This window comes from Nymphaea colorata, chromosome 9 (assembly GCF_008831285.2).
Source record: "Nymphaea colorata isolate Beijing-Zhang1983 chromosome 9, ASM883128v2, whole genome shotgun sequence".
Classification (NCBI taxonomy): Eukaryota; Viridiplantae; Streptophyta; class Magnoliopsida; order Nymphaeales; family Nymphaeaceae; genus Nymphaea; species Nymphaea colorata.
In genome coordinates this window covers 21,283,865-21,302,695 of record NC_045146.1, presented here as the reverse complement: position 1 = coordinate 21,302,695, position 18,831 = coordinate 21,283,865, and the positions used below count along the sequence as shown (strand labels likewise).

Here is an 18,831-nt window from a genome sequence, read left to right as displayed (position 1 = left end):
GATGCAAAATTGTTCCCTCTATTTGAAATTGCTGGTTCTGGTCACGGGACAAAGTATTATCATACTACTATTTATTATTCAAATTCTGTATCTTTTATAGATTTGGTATTGAAATCAGCTCTGATATTTTATAGCATGCTGGTCAACTTTGTCACAGTTTAGAAGTGTTCTACAGTTGTCACTTTGGCTTATGATTTTCATGGAATTCTGCACTGATGCAGGCAAAGTCCAGATCACGTCAACCAGCCAATTCCAGTACATGTAATCAAGCTTAGTGAACATGTAGAACAGAAATTCAGCAGCATAAACGTCATGCAACTTATAGAAGATATTTCCAAATAACAGAATTGTATGTCGTATAAGATACTGTAAAGAAAGGTTAGGTCTACAGTTTCCTTGAGGCAACAGCAGGAACACTCAACTTCGTGGCACCCAATGCAACTAAGAGTAGCTCTGTTGATATAGAACAAGAGAACCAAAGACCGGGCTATAAATGGGACCAGTAAGATTTCTTCTTATGCATAGGGAACCGCAAGTCATGTACTGCGTATTTCTCCATTAACACTGAACTGGCCTAAAGTTTACGAAGACAAGAAATCAGTCTAACCATCGATAGTGTCCTTCAGCCTACATTGGAAAGGGTATTCACAATCTACCATCACCTTTATAGCGAGGGTATTTATAAGATATTTATCACAAGTTGGTTGCAGTTGCTTATGTTCAAGTGTAATGATTGACAATGTAAAGAAATGATCAAACATACATCGAAAAATGCTCTCAGCTAGCCTTTGAAATGTCAAGACTGCTCGGCATGCATCTGTGCACTTACCATCTGCTAATTATCAGTAATAACAATCCACCTTTAAATAAACAAACTTATGTCCACCGTAAGCTTTTTTCACCCTCATAACCATTGAAGGGTACTGCATTATCATCTTCTCGGACCGGAAAATTTCTCAAGTAGAGGGAGATGAACCCCTTCACTTGGGGCGTATACATGGAAAATAGGTACCATTAACAAGAAAAAGGAATCTAAGCTAGGAAGTTCAAACAAAGTCATGTCAATAGATTTGACTAGACAGGTTCAAGGCATATTTAACTCTCACAAGAACATCACAAAGATCTTGCAGAGAATGATTCAAGATCACATGAAAATAAAAATAAAAAAAGCAAAGTATCTCTTGGCATCATATGGTATACCTTTACAACATTCACGCCAGTTAACTAGAGACTTCACAGAAAATAGGCATATCCTACTGCAGTCACATTATCAACACAAGGGTGCAATTATTACAGTAACTCCCAAGGTTGCTCTAGACCACTCAAACAACATTTCACTGGATCATACATCTCAAAGATTGCGGATTGGCTAGTAAAAGCCTGTCGACTGCTGAAACCATTCTCTTACTCTTCCAGAACCTAGCCAATTGAGATGCATTCCAAACCTCATTTAATTGAAACCTTTGATGCGTTAATTTTCCAGATTTCAAAATATTTTGATAGTAAAATTCTGTTTTTTGATAGGCAACAAAAATTTAATTTAATCATAGATCAGATCCTTGTAGGCCAGAGTCAGCCAGCTGTTTGATGCAATCGGCAATTCACCAGGTACTGTCACATATTGACATAATGAACAGAAACCAGCTTCAAGCAAAGTCCCAAGATTGAATTGATTAGGATGCCACTAAGTTCAATACACTTTGTGACATAAAATGACCTGCAGGTAAAACATACCTCCATGTCTATATCCCAAATTGTTGACACAGCTGGACACTGGTGCGGCTATATAGGATTCTGTTGACTCATTTTTTGTACTTTTTACTATAATTTTATATTTTTATATAGTAATCTAAATTTTTATGAATACAAACAGTCAAAATGTGTTTATTTGTTTAAAATCTCCCACTCTCTCTCTCTCTCTCTCTCTCTCTATATATATATATATATATATAATATAGGATTTGTGGATTTCCTCGCCTAGGTTTGGGCGAAAAATTCTTCCGGCCTCTCACAGCATACTGCCCGATGCATCCACAGGCTCCCAAAGTCTAATTATTATGACAAGACCATTATATTCTACAAACTGTAAGGAAAGACCATGGACATGAGTCCACAAATTTACGTTTATGAATCCATAAATATGATGCTGACAGCTAATTCTTAAGAGCGACCAGATGAAAAAATCACCATAATTGTGATAGAGTGGGGTTTATGCTACAATTTTGCAAACAATTCCATCAAGCAGCCAACCACCGCTTTGGCCCATAAGAAATAAGCAGTATATATCATAGCGGTCATTGCCCAGCCTTCATCATAACGTATGAAGTGAAAAACAATCGAATATTGCTTGACTAAGTGTGAAATATCATCCCTTCAGGCATAAAGAAAAAAAAAAAGCAATACTGTTAACTGAACCAGATAATCACGATATTGTTTAATCATCTAATAGGTTACCAGAAATCCCCAATGACAACCATTAGGCAATGTAGCCTGAGACCAAAAAGCACCTTCAAATATTATCCAATGTGGAATGTCAGACACACATTGTCTACGTGGAATGTCAGAGATATCACCATGCACCATACAGAGTCTTACTTTGTGTTAGTCATCTAATTCAGCAGAACTAATCCAGCTGTTCAATCTCGAGGTCACAAACAGATCTCAATATGATAAGAACCTGTCAAGGAAATATCATCAACAGTACCCTGGCTGTTCTTCACTATTTTCAATCTTATGTCTCCATTGATACCATTATCACAAGCCTGAATATTTTCATTTGCCCGATCATTTTGATTCGTTCGCAAAATGACCAATTATATATTTTCCATTTTTTTTTCCAATGCAGTTCTGTTTTCCACTAGACTCTCTATTATGTCCTACCCAAGCTACACACTAACTTCTGAGGTGTCCTCCTTCAAACTTAGTGTTTAGCAAAAGTTTTCTCCCTATTGTACATAAAGAAAAACAGTACTAAATTTTAACGGCATGGATTTTTCTATCAGACTTAATAAGCAAGGTCAACTAAGAAAAAGCACAAGACTATAAGTAAGAAAAATAGATATCATGTATTCATTATGATTGATAATACCATCATAACCAGAAATGCTACAATGTGAAGAAATTGACTGCAGAAATCAAGCACAAACCTGAAACTGCTGCAGTCAGGAAAACAAAGGCATCATGTCGCCACGAATAATGGACTTTCAAGTCAAAAATATTCCTCGGACTGCATCAAAATCTCAATGCAATTTAAGTGGCTGATGCCTGGATCGGCCTACAGAACCTGACAAGAGAAGCCCAAATCCTCTTTTTTCTGAAATGGCCTCAAACTCCAAGTAGTTTCATCCACAAGGGGAAGATAATGAAATGAAACTCTCACCAACGTTCCCTTGGTCTACCATCTGGGAGAACAGGGATAACAACCTTTTCTTCTGACTTAGGTGAAACCTTTACACGGTTTGACGGCTTCACTTGTTCAAAACCTGTACTACTGTTGCCATCAAAATCAGGTGGAAAGTCATCTTCTTCGTTATCCCAGCCATCATCTTCTTCTTCTGAATTTGGATCATCATCACTGTCATCGAGGCCATCCAAGTCCTCACCCAGTTCATCACCCATGAGGTTTTCAATTTCAGACCAGTCGTCATCGCCTTCACTTTCATCTACTCCTAACGGGTCAGACTTTTCACTCCCAACATCAGTTTCTGGTTTCCCGACAGGTCTTCTTGGGAACCTAGGTACTGCAACAAGTGCCCGAAGCTTTTCCTTGATGATCAACAGCCGATCTTTTTCCTTCAATTGCGAGCCATGATAGGCTTCTCTTAAAAAAACTGAATCCCTATCTCCTTTCAGTGACACGTAAAACATGTCCGGATGCCTGATTAGCATGCCCCTTAGCTGCTGAGAGAATCTGAACTCCTCTCTAAAATGTGTAAGGTGATCAACAAGTGTTCTTTTCTCCAAACACATACTGAGAATCTCATGAATGACCCCACAAGCGTGCTTTTCTTTCTCCGGCGTACCAGGCTTCAATTCCGAGAAATCTGCATAAGGTGATATATAAGGTATCTCATTGAACTTAACCAGTCTTCTCATCTCCCCCTTTGAGAGTTTCAGTCCCTTTGGTAACTTCACTCGATTAAATTTAGGTGGTCTATCTATAATCAAGTTCATGTCCTCAATTTCTCTGGCTTTATTTTCTTCAGCAGTAACTTCAGCCACTGAAACCGCAAGTTCAGGATCCCAATGTGTCAATTCCAGCGCCGGCCCTCCACCCGTGGCAACCACTTCAAAATACTGAGGATAACGTCGACAAACCGTGGTCCTGAAGTCGACTGGGAGCCCCAAATCGGTTCTCAAATGCGAATTTTCTCAATGAGAATCCTCTTATCTATTGACATCATCAACAATTTCCGCAGTTTCACTACTGATTCTCCCTCCATTTCGTTCCTAACCTTCAGCTCTTCCATGTAAAGCCTTTCAGCTTCCGGTGTCAACCTAAACTTCAACGAGTAGACCCCCTCTTCTACGATTTCGAAGACCGCCGGAAAACGCCTAAGGAGGGCAATAAACCTCCTCTTCTTGGTTAAACCCAATTCCTTCCTGAACTTACCAAGGTGTCTTAAAGCCATTATCCTATCAGGCTGGCTAACAAGAATGCTCCTGATCTTCAACACCAATTTGAGCTTCTTATCCCTCTGGATCACATTATCAAAAGCCATTTCCTTTCTTCTCTTGACAACAGCAACTATATGAGAAAGACAGCGATGGGTGTTCTTCAATTGGAAAGGTTTGTTCCAGGGAGCTAGACCCTGACCTAGAAATGAGTTAGCAGAGTAATTTGACGAAATAGGGACATGGGTTCTCTTGGAGAGCTGACAAGTTCGCAAAAAATGAGGAGATGGGCACCGAAGAACCATTGAGGACATGAACAGGGAAGGGTTTGAGGAGACAGGGAAGCAGAGTTTTAGGTCCATAGTCTCCCAATCCCTACCAGTGGCTTCTGGATTATGGGTGTTACACGAACTCCAACAAAAAATTGCTACATGAACAAAGCTGAAGCAATAACACACACACACACACAGACAGACAGAGAGAGAGAGAACCTGCAAGACGAAACTCAGAAGCAGGATAAAGCGTGCTGAGAGAAATATCTTTTTGCCGCTGAACCGCAGAGTTTGATTTTCACAGGGGAGGGAGGTCTTCAGATGAAGATGATATGGTTCGTGAAAGTGGATCGGATCTTCGTCCAACTTTGACCCGACTGTGGGCACTTTAGGCGGATAAGATCCGTAAAACAGGTCCTCCTGGTTGCATCCCGACCTTAGCCCGACTCATCGTGCTTGCTTCACACTAAAACTGACATGGTAGTACTGATTTTTCTTTCATGTATTCCGGGCCAGATCCAATATCCAGAGAACCAGAGCTGATGCTTGACCACTCATTGGAAGTTCGGATCCAGCGCTAGTTCTATCCTCAGCCGATCCATTCAGATGCCCTATACGTTTGAGATTTGAGAAGTGAGAAGCAAAGGACGTTGGACTCTCAATGGATCAGACCCAGATCTGACTCCTCAGTTGAGAAGCCAAATAATGATTTCAACCCGGTAATCATCTTTGCCGTAGTTTTTACCATTGAAAATCAGCCGTTCGTTCTGGAGATAGAAGGTTAGATCTCTTTACTATGAAAAAAAATTGATAGGACAACCCTAAAATCAGCCATTCTTTCAGACCTCATATTTTTGATCCAAATAGCAAATCGCACCTGTTGCACTCAACTAGAAATTTGTTGTTCATGAACAATCCCCTGGTATAATCAAACGCACCCCAACTCTTTCGAGTTTGCGCTGATAAAAGAGTTTATCGCACAAAGAACAATATAGTTGGCTGTGCTAACTTTCTATTTCAAGTGCTTGGCGCGGCTAAAATTTGTAGGTGAAAATATGTAAATGTGACCATGCAGACTCTTTTGAATGAAGCAGTTCATACAAGGAAAGAAGAATATGATATAATGCATCTCCGCGTCCTTGGTTAATCGTTTAAAAGAACGGCAAGTCTTCCTCTCAAACGATTTGATTGTTGAAGAAAAGTCACGGACTCTATAAATCATAGTTTAGTTTAACTGAAATCCGTTTTATATATTGCAAAAGAGTAGCAGTTCTTTGCATTTTCAATGGAGAAGTACTACTGTCAATTTCCAGGAATACTGAACACTGGTGAAGAACCAGGAGCTTCTAGATCTTGAAAAGTAATCAATGGAAGGAAAAGTAATGAAAAGACGACTGTCCATGTTCAATACATGGAGCACATGTTGTACAGATTTGATGTTCAAGCACATCGCGGTGAATCTCGGACCCAAAAATTTGAGGTCAGGTACGTTTCCACCGCTGTTGAAATCTCCTCGGATCTCATATTCAATGGCAAACAAACATACCAATAAAGAGAAAAGTATTGAGGCACAAGTAGCAAGGTCAAGAATTGATCAAAAGGTTTTCATCTCCAAAACTTGATCAATTCCTCTTACCATCTGAATGTTAAACGCCGCGACTGATGCAATATGATCTGACATTTGATGGTAACAATCCTCAAACAAGAGCACCAACCATGAAATCTTGGAGTTTCACCATTGCATTGATCTGGGGTGATATTCAATATGAAAACCTCTCTAAGAATGCAAGAAAATTCCAATAACTAACAAAATGTTATTGTACAAATATATGTATGTCTGGAGTGGAAACAAGAGTTCTTTTAAGGTGCACTAATACGTAGAAATTCGATTTTGAATCCCTCGAAAAATATTAAACCTTTCCAATGCATATTAAAATACCAAGAGGCAGTCATAAGTAATAAACCAATATGCATATTACAACCCTCATGTGGCATCGGGACATATATATATATATATGTATAGATATATGAGTCCTTGAACATTCTTGCTCTCCCTTCTCGTTCAATGCACTAAAAGAGCTATTTATGTTGCTAGCTAGACATATAAAATGCCCAGATTCAGTTCACACGCACACATCTCAGAGAAGAGCACAATGGTAAAAATGTATGTATCCTTTGTGGATCTTAGAGATAAGATTTTATGATATGACACATTTTCGATATTTTTAAATCCCTGTGACCTTTTATTGGACTCTAAGCTTTATACAATCTTAGTTGACAAATTAATCCCAAAATTGGCCAAAACGCTGCATTTAGAAAAAAGATAGTACAAATGAATGCCCATAATTCATACAAGATGGTTAAGAGCTAGTAATCAAGCGTAAAACTTATGTCGGTATGATTGGGACATAAAGTTTGAGGCAAGACTTATGCACACACCCACATGCATATACAAAATCATCAATGTAATCAGATTTCCTGACTTGTCAATTTCTTTCTCTAAATTCAACCTTCATTGATTTCATATGTAGATTCAATTTTGGTGGACATAAGACTGGGATTTGACGTGTTCCAAGGTTTTGTATGACAAAAAGGTCAGCATGATTAAAACAACCAAAAAAAAAAAAAAAAGTGATTGCTGAAAATTAACAACTCTTTGTTTCTCTCTCTTTGGCTACGTCCAATGGTGGGGCAGTTGCCTACACCAGCTTCACAAAAACTTTTCATTTTGATATTATATTTTATGTTTTATTTATATATAGTTATACCCTTTAAAGTGTAAGAATCCCTCAATCCAAAATTCTTGGCTCCGCCATTAAATCTCGGTAACTCAGTCGCAAATACCAAGTGCATGCATTGGCCCGGCAAGTACCAACTCGGACCAGCAGCCAACTTTGACTCGACACCTAGGACAACCAACCCGAATAATTTTGCAACATTTTTCAATCTCTCTGTGCTTTCACTCGAGGTGCTACAGCTTAAAGAAACATGCATGCGTCATCGTTTATTGAACCCTAAGTCTAAGTATTGAACTTGACTTCACCAATAATTGCAGCAACTTGGATCGAAACCTAATGTCTGCACAAAGTTTCCAGCTAGCTTCATTTCACACCTAATTAAATAATGGCAGGAAACATGGTACCAAAACTTATAAGCCCGTCAAAAATTCTTGGTCTCATAATATAAGACCATTATTTTCTCGAGTTGCATTAATTTATACGTTACAAGACAAATTGCTTAACTCAATCAATCAAAGCGAGTGACTTATTTCTTGATGCTTTTAACCCTAGTAAAGTTTGTTTGCAAGTTTTTTTCAAGTAATATATGAGTTACAGCAGTCTCTGACGAGTCTATAAGAGTTGGCAACATTATTGAAGGCCTGCCAACGACCAGGCAGACAGCAACATATATGTATATGTGCATAAAAAATGGAGAAGCTTGTCTGTCATGTAGCTGCAGTGAAAATATTCTTCAGGGGAAACTTGTCTCTGGTTACTGAGGTCGTACTTTTTATGTGCGTATGTGTGTGTGCACATGCAGAGCAAACTTTCATGTGTGTGTATGTGTGTATGTATGTATGTATGTGCGGACACACATGCAGCGCCAGGCAGGCATGAACAATTTGAGCATATGGAGAGAGCTGCAAAATGACAAGTCTGTCCCCAAGTTGGTCACATGGTGAGTAACCGGCCAGCTTGCGCCCTCCAGCCCCCTCCAACCAACCTAACTCGATCCCACAAAACGATCTACTAATAATAAAACAAGGCAAAGTAGAGAACGAGAGAGTGCCTGGTCATTGCCGTTATCGACCTTTGAATGAGTAAAGTAAAGCCACCAAGCGAGAACGTTTGTAAAATAAGGGGAACTTTTCAAATGTCATTTGGCACCTAATCAACAAAATGATTCACTTTTTGTTATTTAATTTGAGAGAAAAGGTTAAAAAAACAAAGATCTGTAAGGTCACTTCTATCAAACTAATTCCTACTTTAATCGAATTATCGTCTTGCCCCTAGAAAATAACACCAAATTAAAAGTATACCTAACTTCTGTTATTGCATTGATATTTTTCTTGAGTAGCTTTCTAATTTTAATAGAGAAGAAAAACAATCATGTAAATATGTTAGATATTAGCGCCAAGATGGCTAATCTTGCATAATATCATTCATTTATAAATGATAGGTACGTGCAAACTAATAAACTTGATGTTTGCCTTGTCGACCCGCCGTTGAGCAAGCTAGTGGCGACTTGGAGGTTAGTTTACTAAATTAATTTTATTAAGGGTGGAAATGCAAGCCGGTTTTTAACAATATAAAGAATGGTTGTGTTTTTAACATATTGCGAAAAAAAATGGAAGTCCTTTCCAAAACTTTTCTCAAGCAAAACAAAACTTTATTAAAAAGAAATGTATGGTCCAAGCACATTCATAAGAATTTTTTTTTTTACTTTGGGAGCAACTTTTTAACACCCAATCGCGAGAAAGTAACTTCGCCGGTTTTAAACCACAATTTCTTTTACTAACAACTCCAGGACGGCAGATAATTAACTTCATTTGAATCGATGCACAAATCAAAGTCTTCACATTTCCTATGAGTAAATATCAGCTGGCTGAGGCCGGATATGCTGCTTGATTTTCATGGGTACTATTCTTTTGAGAAATGAAAGATGAGAGTATTTGGTCGAGATTATGGTAACGGCCACCCATTTAAACACTGATGCAGCCCAAGACACTGAAGGTAAGAGTAATGGATGGCATTCGATGTTAGGTTGTTAACTTCTTATTCGCCGGGGCAGAAAAGAAAAAAAAAAAAGTCTTGAGGCCTCTGTGAGGCATTGTCAGTAAGGCATGGGTTTAATTAAATCAAGTTTGTATAGAAAACTAGTGATGTGGAGCCTCAAATATTAACTACTGAGTGTATGAGTCCAAGGAGGAAAGACTGATCCTCCCCTCGTGACCCCTCTTGTTGCGGGAAAGCGTGGAAGGTATAATTCCACGTCTCCTGACGCTTATTATTTTTTCTATGTTGACGATGACAGAATCCTTATCATTATCATGTGTTCCAGCTCCCAACAATACTTTTACACTCTTTGGATGCCTTCATATAATATTTAGCCTCAAATCAGCTAATTTCCTTTTTAAGTTTATTATTTGCCTATAATTCCAAAAAAAAGAACCATGTTTTCTGATTTTCCGGATCCAGGCCTCACGTTTCATGAAAAGCAGTCTCAATCAAACGTCTTAAAATAATTAAAAAACAAAACCTAAGGCCATGTTTGTTAGGAAATTAGGAAAAAAAAAAAAAAGTTCTCTGTGTTTAAGGCAGTGGATGAGAAGGGGCGAGGTGGTCCCTTCGTGGTCGCAGAAGCAAGCAACCTGATTCTTATTGAGGCACATAAAAAAAAAAAAAAGTAGCGTTTTATTCCTTTGGACCATTCACTGTAATTTTTACGATCGGTCAATTGCTTGATAACGAGAAGTGTGAAAACTATTTGATTTCGGTTTAATGCGATGTTCAGGTCGGCTCAATACGACTGATTAGTGGCATGTCATATCGAGCATTAGATTAATCTAAGATGGAGCTTTTCAGAAGAGCCGACATCAGAAAGGGTCCTTCTTCCTTCTCCTTAGTCCCCACATCCGGTAGACTTTCCAGCTGCTCAAAAAGGTCCTTCTTTCAGACTCAACACGAACAGACCACCTGCTTGTTCCTCTGGATCGTAAAAGAAAGAAGATCGTTTTATTGTGCATCAAGTTTAATTGCTGCAATTTTTAGTTTTATGTGCGGTGCACTTTCCACACACTAAAGCCCCGGTGCAGCCCTGAACCTAAAAGAAGAGTTTTAAAAAAAGAGTTTTGACTCCTCCGTATTACTCCTTATCTATTTTCAAACAGGTCGAATTTAAATACCTGTCATAGGAGGAAACAAATCAGTTTCCTTAATCGAGGTCTCTTACCTCTTTTAAAGTGCATCTGAGCCTTAACAATACAACTAGTTTTTTCATTTTTTTTTTTCAACTTAATATCTATATTAATGTATGTTCTTAAAATCAACAACACTTACAATTTTCCTCAAGTTTGACACATGAAGGTTTGGTATATAAGTGTATATATTATATGACGGACGTTGTAGATGGTTAAAAATTAAAAAGAACCATAAATCATTAGTAAAACACCATAAGCCATCATGATACTATTTGCCATCTTTAATTCTCATGTGGTGTGTGTGTCTCGAGTCGGCATAATCTTGTAAGAACATGTCTACCTCCAATTTGCGTGTTTAAAAAAGTTATAACAGGAAAAGAATAGGCATACAAAATTCAAAACTTGGGACATATGAAAAATTATATTCATGCAATTCGGTAGATGCATGTGCAGAAAGAAAAAACAACGCAAATTGCTATTTCCGACCCCCGGCCGGCCACTCTCTTCATGAATGCGGCTGTAAAGCCATGCACCGACCATGCTTGGGCTTGCGACTTACGTGTTTGGATTTCTCGAGCCCGTACCAAGATTTGGAGTCGGCGATCCAAAACGAGGAAAACGCCAATAGAAAAGGTCAAGCTCCACCACCACCACATTTCAACTCGACGATGAGGTCGAAGCAGAGCAGTGCAGTGTTCGGATTCGCGCCTTACACGCCAACGACTCTTGTTTTAATTATAAAATATGAACAGATTTTGCATGTAGGACAAATCCTTCTCCAATTTGCTACTGAACGAAAATGACGTTTGATTTCTTTTAGTCCAACGACAAGTTATCTTAATGGCATGATTTCTCCACGTTTTGACATTATGGAAGCTCAATAAGAGGAAGGAGAAGTAGGCCAGGCGCTTGGATTAAGAGTATTTGTCTACTGATCTAATCAATGTGCCGTTTATGGCGTACATTGAGCGAGATATGTTTCGCAAAGATGGGGCAAGTCAATGAGTAAGAAAATTAGCTTTCTTGCGACAATCAAACAAAATCAACCCCTACCATGTGCATCTAAGTTTTCCCATAGCGGAAAATGAAGAAAACTGGTTTAACTTGCTTAATCATCATCACCTTGCCCATAATGTGAACTTCATTACATACTTGCTTTTAGAATCTATTTATGAAACTTGGTTTCCGTGTTTGAGTGACACCCAAGATGGTGTTTTTTTGTGAAAACGTGGGACTCTCGTCGCCCAAACACATCTAAAACCGTGATTTTAAGGCAAAATGATCCAAAACACTGTTTTAGGGTTCGATCCAAATGCACCCAAGAAGGTTTTTTTTTTTATAATTTAACATGATACGTTATCCTAGGTTAGTTAGCAATAAAACAAAGCAAAAAAAATCTGCAAAATCTATGTGTCAATTCATGTCCAAAATAAAAATGCATGATACATCTACTCCAAGAAGCATACAGAACTAATATTACACACAATACATCTATGATTATTCATTCACAACTAGACAAAAGCTAAATATTGTTGGCCTACTGTGATGACCCAATTGATGGTCTCCACATCAGTGTCACACCCTTAGTTTGATAAATCCCAACCGACCTCCTAAGAGTTTAAGTTCTGACCCCAAAAGGACTACCGACCAATCATTTAACAACCTTTTCTATAAGTCCCCTCATATTCTTTATAATTTTATATACAAGTCTAAACTTTTCAAAATGTGGTTTTATACCTATAAAGAGAAAAATGCACGAATACATTTATGCTAACAATTACACATAATATGTCTATGCTAAAAAATTGGACAAGAAACATAATCTAATAGGCAATAGCAATAATAGCAGTTCGTTAATTGGACCTAGCCCCTAGGCTGCTCCACAGTTCTGGTTCAGCAGCAGGTTTTGGTCTCCCCCTAGTCACAGCATTATGATATTTGAACTTATGAGCAAACATATACTGTTGACCAGAATCATTTATTTTGGGCTGTATTTGATATGATAAAAGCCATTTAAAGGACTGAACGAACGATGAACTCGTCTTTGTTCCCTGTTTGCTTAAAACCTTTTTCCAACTTTTGAGTGACCTAGGCGTGTTTGACGGGCCTCGAGAAGTTATCCCGGGTCATCTTACTCTCGATCAGTGATGTACACGGTCTGATTCAAGCAGCTGGGCTGTTGATTTAATGATGAATTGGCCGGCTGTTTTATGATTCGATGAATTGGTTATGAATGGACAAAAACATTATCACATATATCTTATTGTAAACTTTAGAAAGAACAGTATAGAAGGACAAATAAAAATTTTAAAAAAAATAAAGAGTACATGAAACGTGGCCCATTAATGTGACAACGCTGTTCTCTAATAATGGAATTCATGAATGACAATCAAATTTCAACAACATTTGTCTTGGAGAACTTTGCCGCGTCAATTGTCAAGTCATCAAAGGAAACCTGTTCAAGGTAGACAGGATCCTTCTGCGGATGCAATTATTTTTCCTGCTTACGGAGCAATTGACTGAACCTGTTTTGAAGGACGAGATACGTTTTAGGGTACATTCGAAAGTAAAAATGTCCAGTCCATCAAACACTCTGATGTGGTTGCCGTGCTTGATTGACGTGATGGACGGTGACGTGATCTCAAGTATCACTTGGATCTGCAATCATCCCTATCCCTCTGTGGGGATCATCGTCTGTGCTTGAACAGCAACTCGGTTCGAACTTTAATCTACACTGCAATTGCCGCCATCATCACCACTCTTTAATCTTCTGTCATTCTGGCTGGATTCCTCGCGTTGCGTTCCTTCGAAAGGGGAAGCTCTGGTTACCATAGAGCTGATCAATTAATCGAAAGCTAATTGACTTTCAAGTGTTAACACGGAACAGATCTTCACCTCTCCCTCTTTCTACTTTCTAAATATCTTTCTCTCTATTAGATTCAATTTGGAAAAAGTTGCTGTGTCTTCACGTAAGCCATGGAAAAGGAAGCAATAAACGTCTAATCTGAGTAAGTGTTAGCTGAAGCAAATGATGGCAGCCAGCCCTTCGTCCCTACCAAGCAGATGACAGCACGGGGAGGACCATACGAATCGATCTGAAAGTATCGGCAAGAGATGCGAGCCGCTGGAGCAACTTCGAGTTCGTACAGAACTCCGGCACCCAAGTAGCCATAAAGCAGAACAGCGGTGCGGAAAGGAAAAAAGAAAAGAAAGAAAAAGGAGCACATCGATTGCCATCGAGCGAGCAGGAACTGTTCCATCCGTTTTACGCTTCCGTGTCGACAAAAAGAAAAAAAGCAGAAAGGAGAAGCCGGTAACTCTGTGGGAAGATTCCTTTCCCCTTCTGCTACTTCTTCGCTATCCCGCCCAACTTCTTTTCTCTTTTGTGCTGCTTTTATTTTGTTTTCATGGCAATGACGTATTTACGTGAGACTCTGCACTCCTGTCGCGTCCCCCACTCGATCCTCGTTACACGCCCTCTCCCAAGATGCTTCTCTATCTCTCTCTCTCTCTCTCTCTCTCTGCTAATAATGGAGTTGCTGCCGGGTCATGCTTTAGTACGCGTGTAAAGAACGAAGAGAGAAAGAGGGCAGGCGTGCACCTATCTATGCGAAGACGCGTGCCAGAAGATAAATGAGAGGGGAGACGAAGGAGAGGGTACTCTGCCTATTCTCCGACTCTCTCCCCGCCATTCCCATGGGATAGACAACGACGTGTCGCTTGCTACCCTCTCTCTCTCTCTCTCTCAACGGTTTCTCAGATGACAGAAGGATGAAAAAGTTCTGAGCCAGGCAAAGGCGCAGGCAGCCTGCCACTGACTGAACCACTGTGCTGAAATAGAATTACCAACAACGAGGGGGGAAAGGGAAAACAGGAAGAAGGGAGGAAAAAAACAAAAAGGAGAGTGAGAGAAGCGATGATGAATAAAGGTAGAGAATTCTTTGGATCTTTAACCCTCATTCACTCCAATTGAATCCCCACAGCAGCTTTCCGGTTCTTTCTCGCAGCGAGAGTGTGGGGAGAGAGAGAGGCAACAGGCGGAATTATATGGAGAGTTAGACGCCAACTGGAAGAAAGGGGGGTGGTGGCTTCTCTAATGTCAATTGAATTGCAGGGTGCAAAGAGTGGGGCAGTTGTGGTCCTGAGTCTGAGGGCTTGCAGGCAAAATAATGGAGGTCCAGCACCCCCATCTGAATAAATACTAAGAGGTCCCAGATGGAAGGGGTTGCCTTCGTCTTTAGCAACAAACAACCCTCCTCCCCTCTTCTTCTCCCAAAGCTCACAACCCTATGAACACTCTGCAAGTGTTTGATTGGTGCAGACTTAGAGGGTAGGCAAGGAAGAAAGAAACGTGGAGGGTTAGGCTGGTGCTGTATCTATGCGGCCCCTGCTGCATCTGCACGCTTCAGTTCTTTCTGCATCCCTGTTCTCCCTTTGCTTGGCCAGACTGGGCATTACTCTATACATAGTAGGAAGTTCACATTTTTAGCTTACAAGCTGTTATCGACAGCGGTTAATGACAATAGAAAGTCTCTGCTGATGCCATCATTTTACTCTGTTAGAAGATTGGATTTTGTGGGCCTGCCTCCCTTATACAGAGTTTTAGATTTGGGAACTGACTGCAAGTTGGACTAGAATATATAGAAGGAAGCAGCCAGGAAAGTTAGAATCCAAATGTTTTAAGGCAATCCCTGTGGTTGCCGATGATAGTCTAACGTCGATCAGTCTGTTTTTAGAAGCTGACGATACAAAGCGGCATGTGTAGCTAGGGCGCAGATTTCCATCGCAAAGATGGAACAAAAAATTTAGCACCATAGCAGGAAATGGGTTGCCTGCTTTCTAACGATAAGCTCCGCATCCTCTCTCGTTGTATCGGTATCAACAAGGCATGTTGGGTTGTTGCACTAAAAGCCTCACTTGCAAAGAAACGTGTGTTTCTTTTTCTCTATTCTTTACACGAGTAAAAATTTTCAGCTGTTGATTAATTTTATATATGTTCATGAAAAGAGTGCCGGCATGGTTATGCGAAGCGAGGTCATTAATTTAATGCTTTCTTGTTCACAGGTATCACTCAATTGTGCCGTTCATGCCCGTAATGCTACAATCATGCGACTGAGCATTACATCACAACTTTTCAACATTTGTATCTTACACAAGAATCTTTCTCCATGGGGAGACGACCAAGGGGTTCTTCATGACAATCTGAAATCCTCTCCGTCTAAAAATCTACCCCTAGTATCATGGTTCCTTCCCTAGTCAAAACTCCATAAAAACCCTGTCTGTCCAACAACTGTCATTGAAGTCTTATCCTTCTAAAAAATACAATATTGTCTGTGAATACCCAAAAATTTTAAAAAGGAGAAACAAGAACCTCTGTCAAGTATTAATCCATCAGGATCATGAAAAGGACAAACTCACATGAGCCTAACCGGAAGAAGAAAGCCATAATTCATGCCAGGGTCCTACGTATAAACAACTCCCCACTTCATTTTCCCTTCTCAGACCTTGTGGCATATAGCGGTAGATGAGAATAAAAAAGGTACAAAGTGTGCTGAAATTTACTACAGAGAGAGAGAGAGAGAGAGCGAGAGAGGAAGAGAGAAATAGAGGTCTTGAAGTCAACATGTAAGGTCAATAAGAAGCAGTTCTGTGACCGCCGTCCATGGAGAAAGGGAAAACCTTCGATTTGTGAGTTGGCCCTCCTGCATATGGTCTCTTGAGTCTCTCACATCCGGTCAAAGAAAGCACGCACTGTCCGTCTTATACAACCCCTTCCCCCCCCCCCCCCCCCCCCTGGGATCACCGACTCCACCACTCGTTGTCTTCGATTCGATTCCAGATCAGCCATTTGAAGAGAAAGCCAACAAGGATGAACAAGGGAAGGACACTTGAACGTTATGCCGCTGTCAGAGCAGGAGCTGATCCAATGTCTTCGCAGAAGATCTGAAGGCGCAGGTACACCTCCAGGAGAAGAGAAGAGACTCAAAGTGTCAAAAAGATCATCACAGGTAGGAGAAATTGCAATTTCATGAATACCAATATCTTTATTTCTTTTCTGCCCCCCTCCGAGGCCGTAAGGCAGACCCTTGCTTAATTTTCTCAGTCGGACAACAAAAAATGGAGTTCTCAGACGGTAGGTACAGATTCTTCCAAGCAAATCAGATGGAAGAAAGCAGTAACATGACCAATTTCACCACCACCACCAACGCCAGCAGCACCGCCACAGGTGCAGCTGCTGCAGATTCGGCAGCCGCGGGCGACATGGAAGAAGATAGGCATACCAGAAGGGAACACATGTTCGACAAGGTGGTTACACCAAGCGATGTAGGCAAGCTCAACAGATTAGTGATTCCAAAGCAGCACGCCGAGAAGTACTTCCCCCTAGATACGTCGTCTAATGAGAAAGGGCTTCTTCTCAACTTCGAGGACAGCACGGGGAAGCCATGGAGGTTCCGGTATTCATACTGGAACAGCAGCCAGAGCTACGTGATGACCAAAGGTTGGAGCCGATTCGTTAAGGAGAAGAAGCTCGACGCCGGCGATGTAGTTTCGTTTGAGCGCAGCGTCAGCCAGTCCGGTGAGAGCAGGCTATTTATCAGCTGGAAAAGGAGGCCGGATGCAGCGCCGGACCGCTCTCCGTTTCTCGGCTCGCGCCTACTCTGGCCGATGGGATCCGCGCAGCCTGCACCGGTGCTGTCGCCACATCCGAGTTACTACGACTACTACAGCTACGGGGTCAGGTATGTGGAGCCACCACCCAACCCAATGTTCTACTGGAGAGCAAGAACAGGTCCGCAATTGCCTGAGAGGGGCAACAATCCGGTGACGGCACACGTCGGCCTGCCGCAGGCGGTGTTTGACTCGGTGCCCGTGGTTCAAGGCAAGGCGGCCGCCAAGCGCGTGAGGTTGTTCGGGGTGAACCTCGAGTGTCCAACTGAGATGGAGAGCGAGGAGGAGGTGGTGGAAGAGGAAGATGAGACTGAGACCAGCACATGTGGTGGAGGTGGTAGCGGTGAAGGTGATGGCATGTGTTCGACCTCAATGCCGAATTGGCTGTCACAGGCTCCTTCGCATCTCCAATTAAGGCTTCATGGTGGATCCAACTCTCAGTCACCGCTTCCCTCAAATACACCGCCGGACTTGCCAAGTAAAGGAAAGCCTCCATCCCTTACTTTTGATCTGTAGTCAGTTGCTTCCATCGATATCAATGCTGTTGCCTATTATTGAAGGTATGATGCTACTGTTTGCTGTTGAGAGTTGGGGAATGGTGGCATGAAAATTTGTCCTCGATGTTTCTTCCACGCCTCTTTCGAAAACAGAAAAAGGAAAATATATTCTTTTTTCCTTTCCTTTTGTACATTTTCTGTCACACAGGCTACAGTACGTGGGCGCAGGCTTTGAGAAGCCATTAGAATTCAACCATGCCTGCTAATCATGTACTATGTCTTAGATGTAAGTGAGGGGAAGGCGCATCATGAATTGCTTAGGCTGTGTGAGTTAATGCTGTTGGATTTGTGTGCGACACTGTTCTGTATCCAGTGTCCTACATGTGATACAGTGCTCTCCTTCCATGGCTCCCTTCCTTCTCTCTGTGTGTAATGAGTCTGTGTATCAGTGTTCTGGTTGAAGGCCGAAAGTAGTTTTACCGAGAGGCGGTTATTTATGAATTTCACCTTATAAAAAGTACTTTTTCCAGGTTACACTAACGTTAAAATCTTAGCAACTTCGTTTGCAGATAGTTTTTCTCTTCCATTTCTGTAGTGCTTGTTGTTGAAGGCAGGTCATTACTTATTAATTCTTTTGTCCGCCATCTCCAAAAGTTTGCCTTCATTTCCACTCTGTACTCATAGAATGAATTAAACTATGCTCTGCGAGACGACTGCATCTGATTGCTTTCGTGCCTATTTGCTGAGGTCACATATAATAATCAAACGTGATATCCGCAAGTAGTTAATGCATACCCTTGACATCATTTTGAAGAATCCATTCTGCATCTGTAAACTTACTTTTGTCACCGTCCTGCTT

At 40.8% G+C, this 18,831-nt stretch overlaps 2 protein-coding genes across 4 annotated transcripts; one reads left to right on the top strand and one right to left on the bottom strand.

Annotated features, from left to right (window-relative positions):
- Nucleotides 1-3,046: 3,046 nt before the first annotated feature.
- On the bottom strand, nucleotides 3,047-5,195 carry LOC116261373 (protein WHAT'S THIS FACTOR 1, chloroplastic). The gene is given in 2 exon segments (XM_031640104.2): nucleotides 3,047-4,367; nucleotides 4,370-5,195. Coding segments are annotated over 2 exon segments (1,599 nt in total). The 5' UTR covers nucleotides 4,977-5,195; the 3' UTR covers nucleotides 3,047-3,375.
- Nucleotides 5,196-13,122: 7,927 nt separating this feature from the next.
- On the top strand, nucleotides 13,123-18,506 carry LOC116261308 (B3 domain-containing transcription factor NGA1-like). 3 transcript variants are annotated; one of them, XM_031640008.2, is made up of 3 exons: nucleotides 13,123-14,119; nucleotides 15,871-16,814; nucleotides 16,910-18,506. In XM_031640008.2, exon 3 carries the CDS (start codon nucleotides 16,924-16,926, stop codon nucleotides 17,989-17,991), a length of 1,068 nt encoding a protein of 355 aa, XP_031495868.1. In that variant the 5' UTR covers nucleotides 13,123-14,119; nucleotides 15,871-16,814; nucleotides 16,910-16,923; the 3' UTR covers nucleotides 17,992-18,506. The 3 variants fall into 3 exon arrangements, with proteins under 3 accessions (XP_031495868.1, XP_031495867.1, XP_031495866.1); XM_031640007.2 differs by having other exon boundaries at nucleotides 13,123-14,735; XM_031640006.2 differs by having other exon boundaries at nucleotides 13,123-15,735.
- The last annotated feature ends 325 nt before the right edge of the window (nucleotides 18,507-18,831 follow it).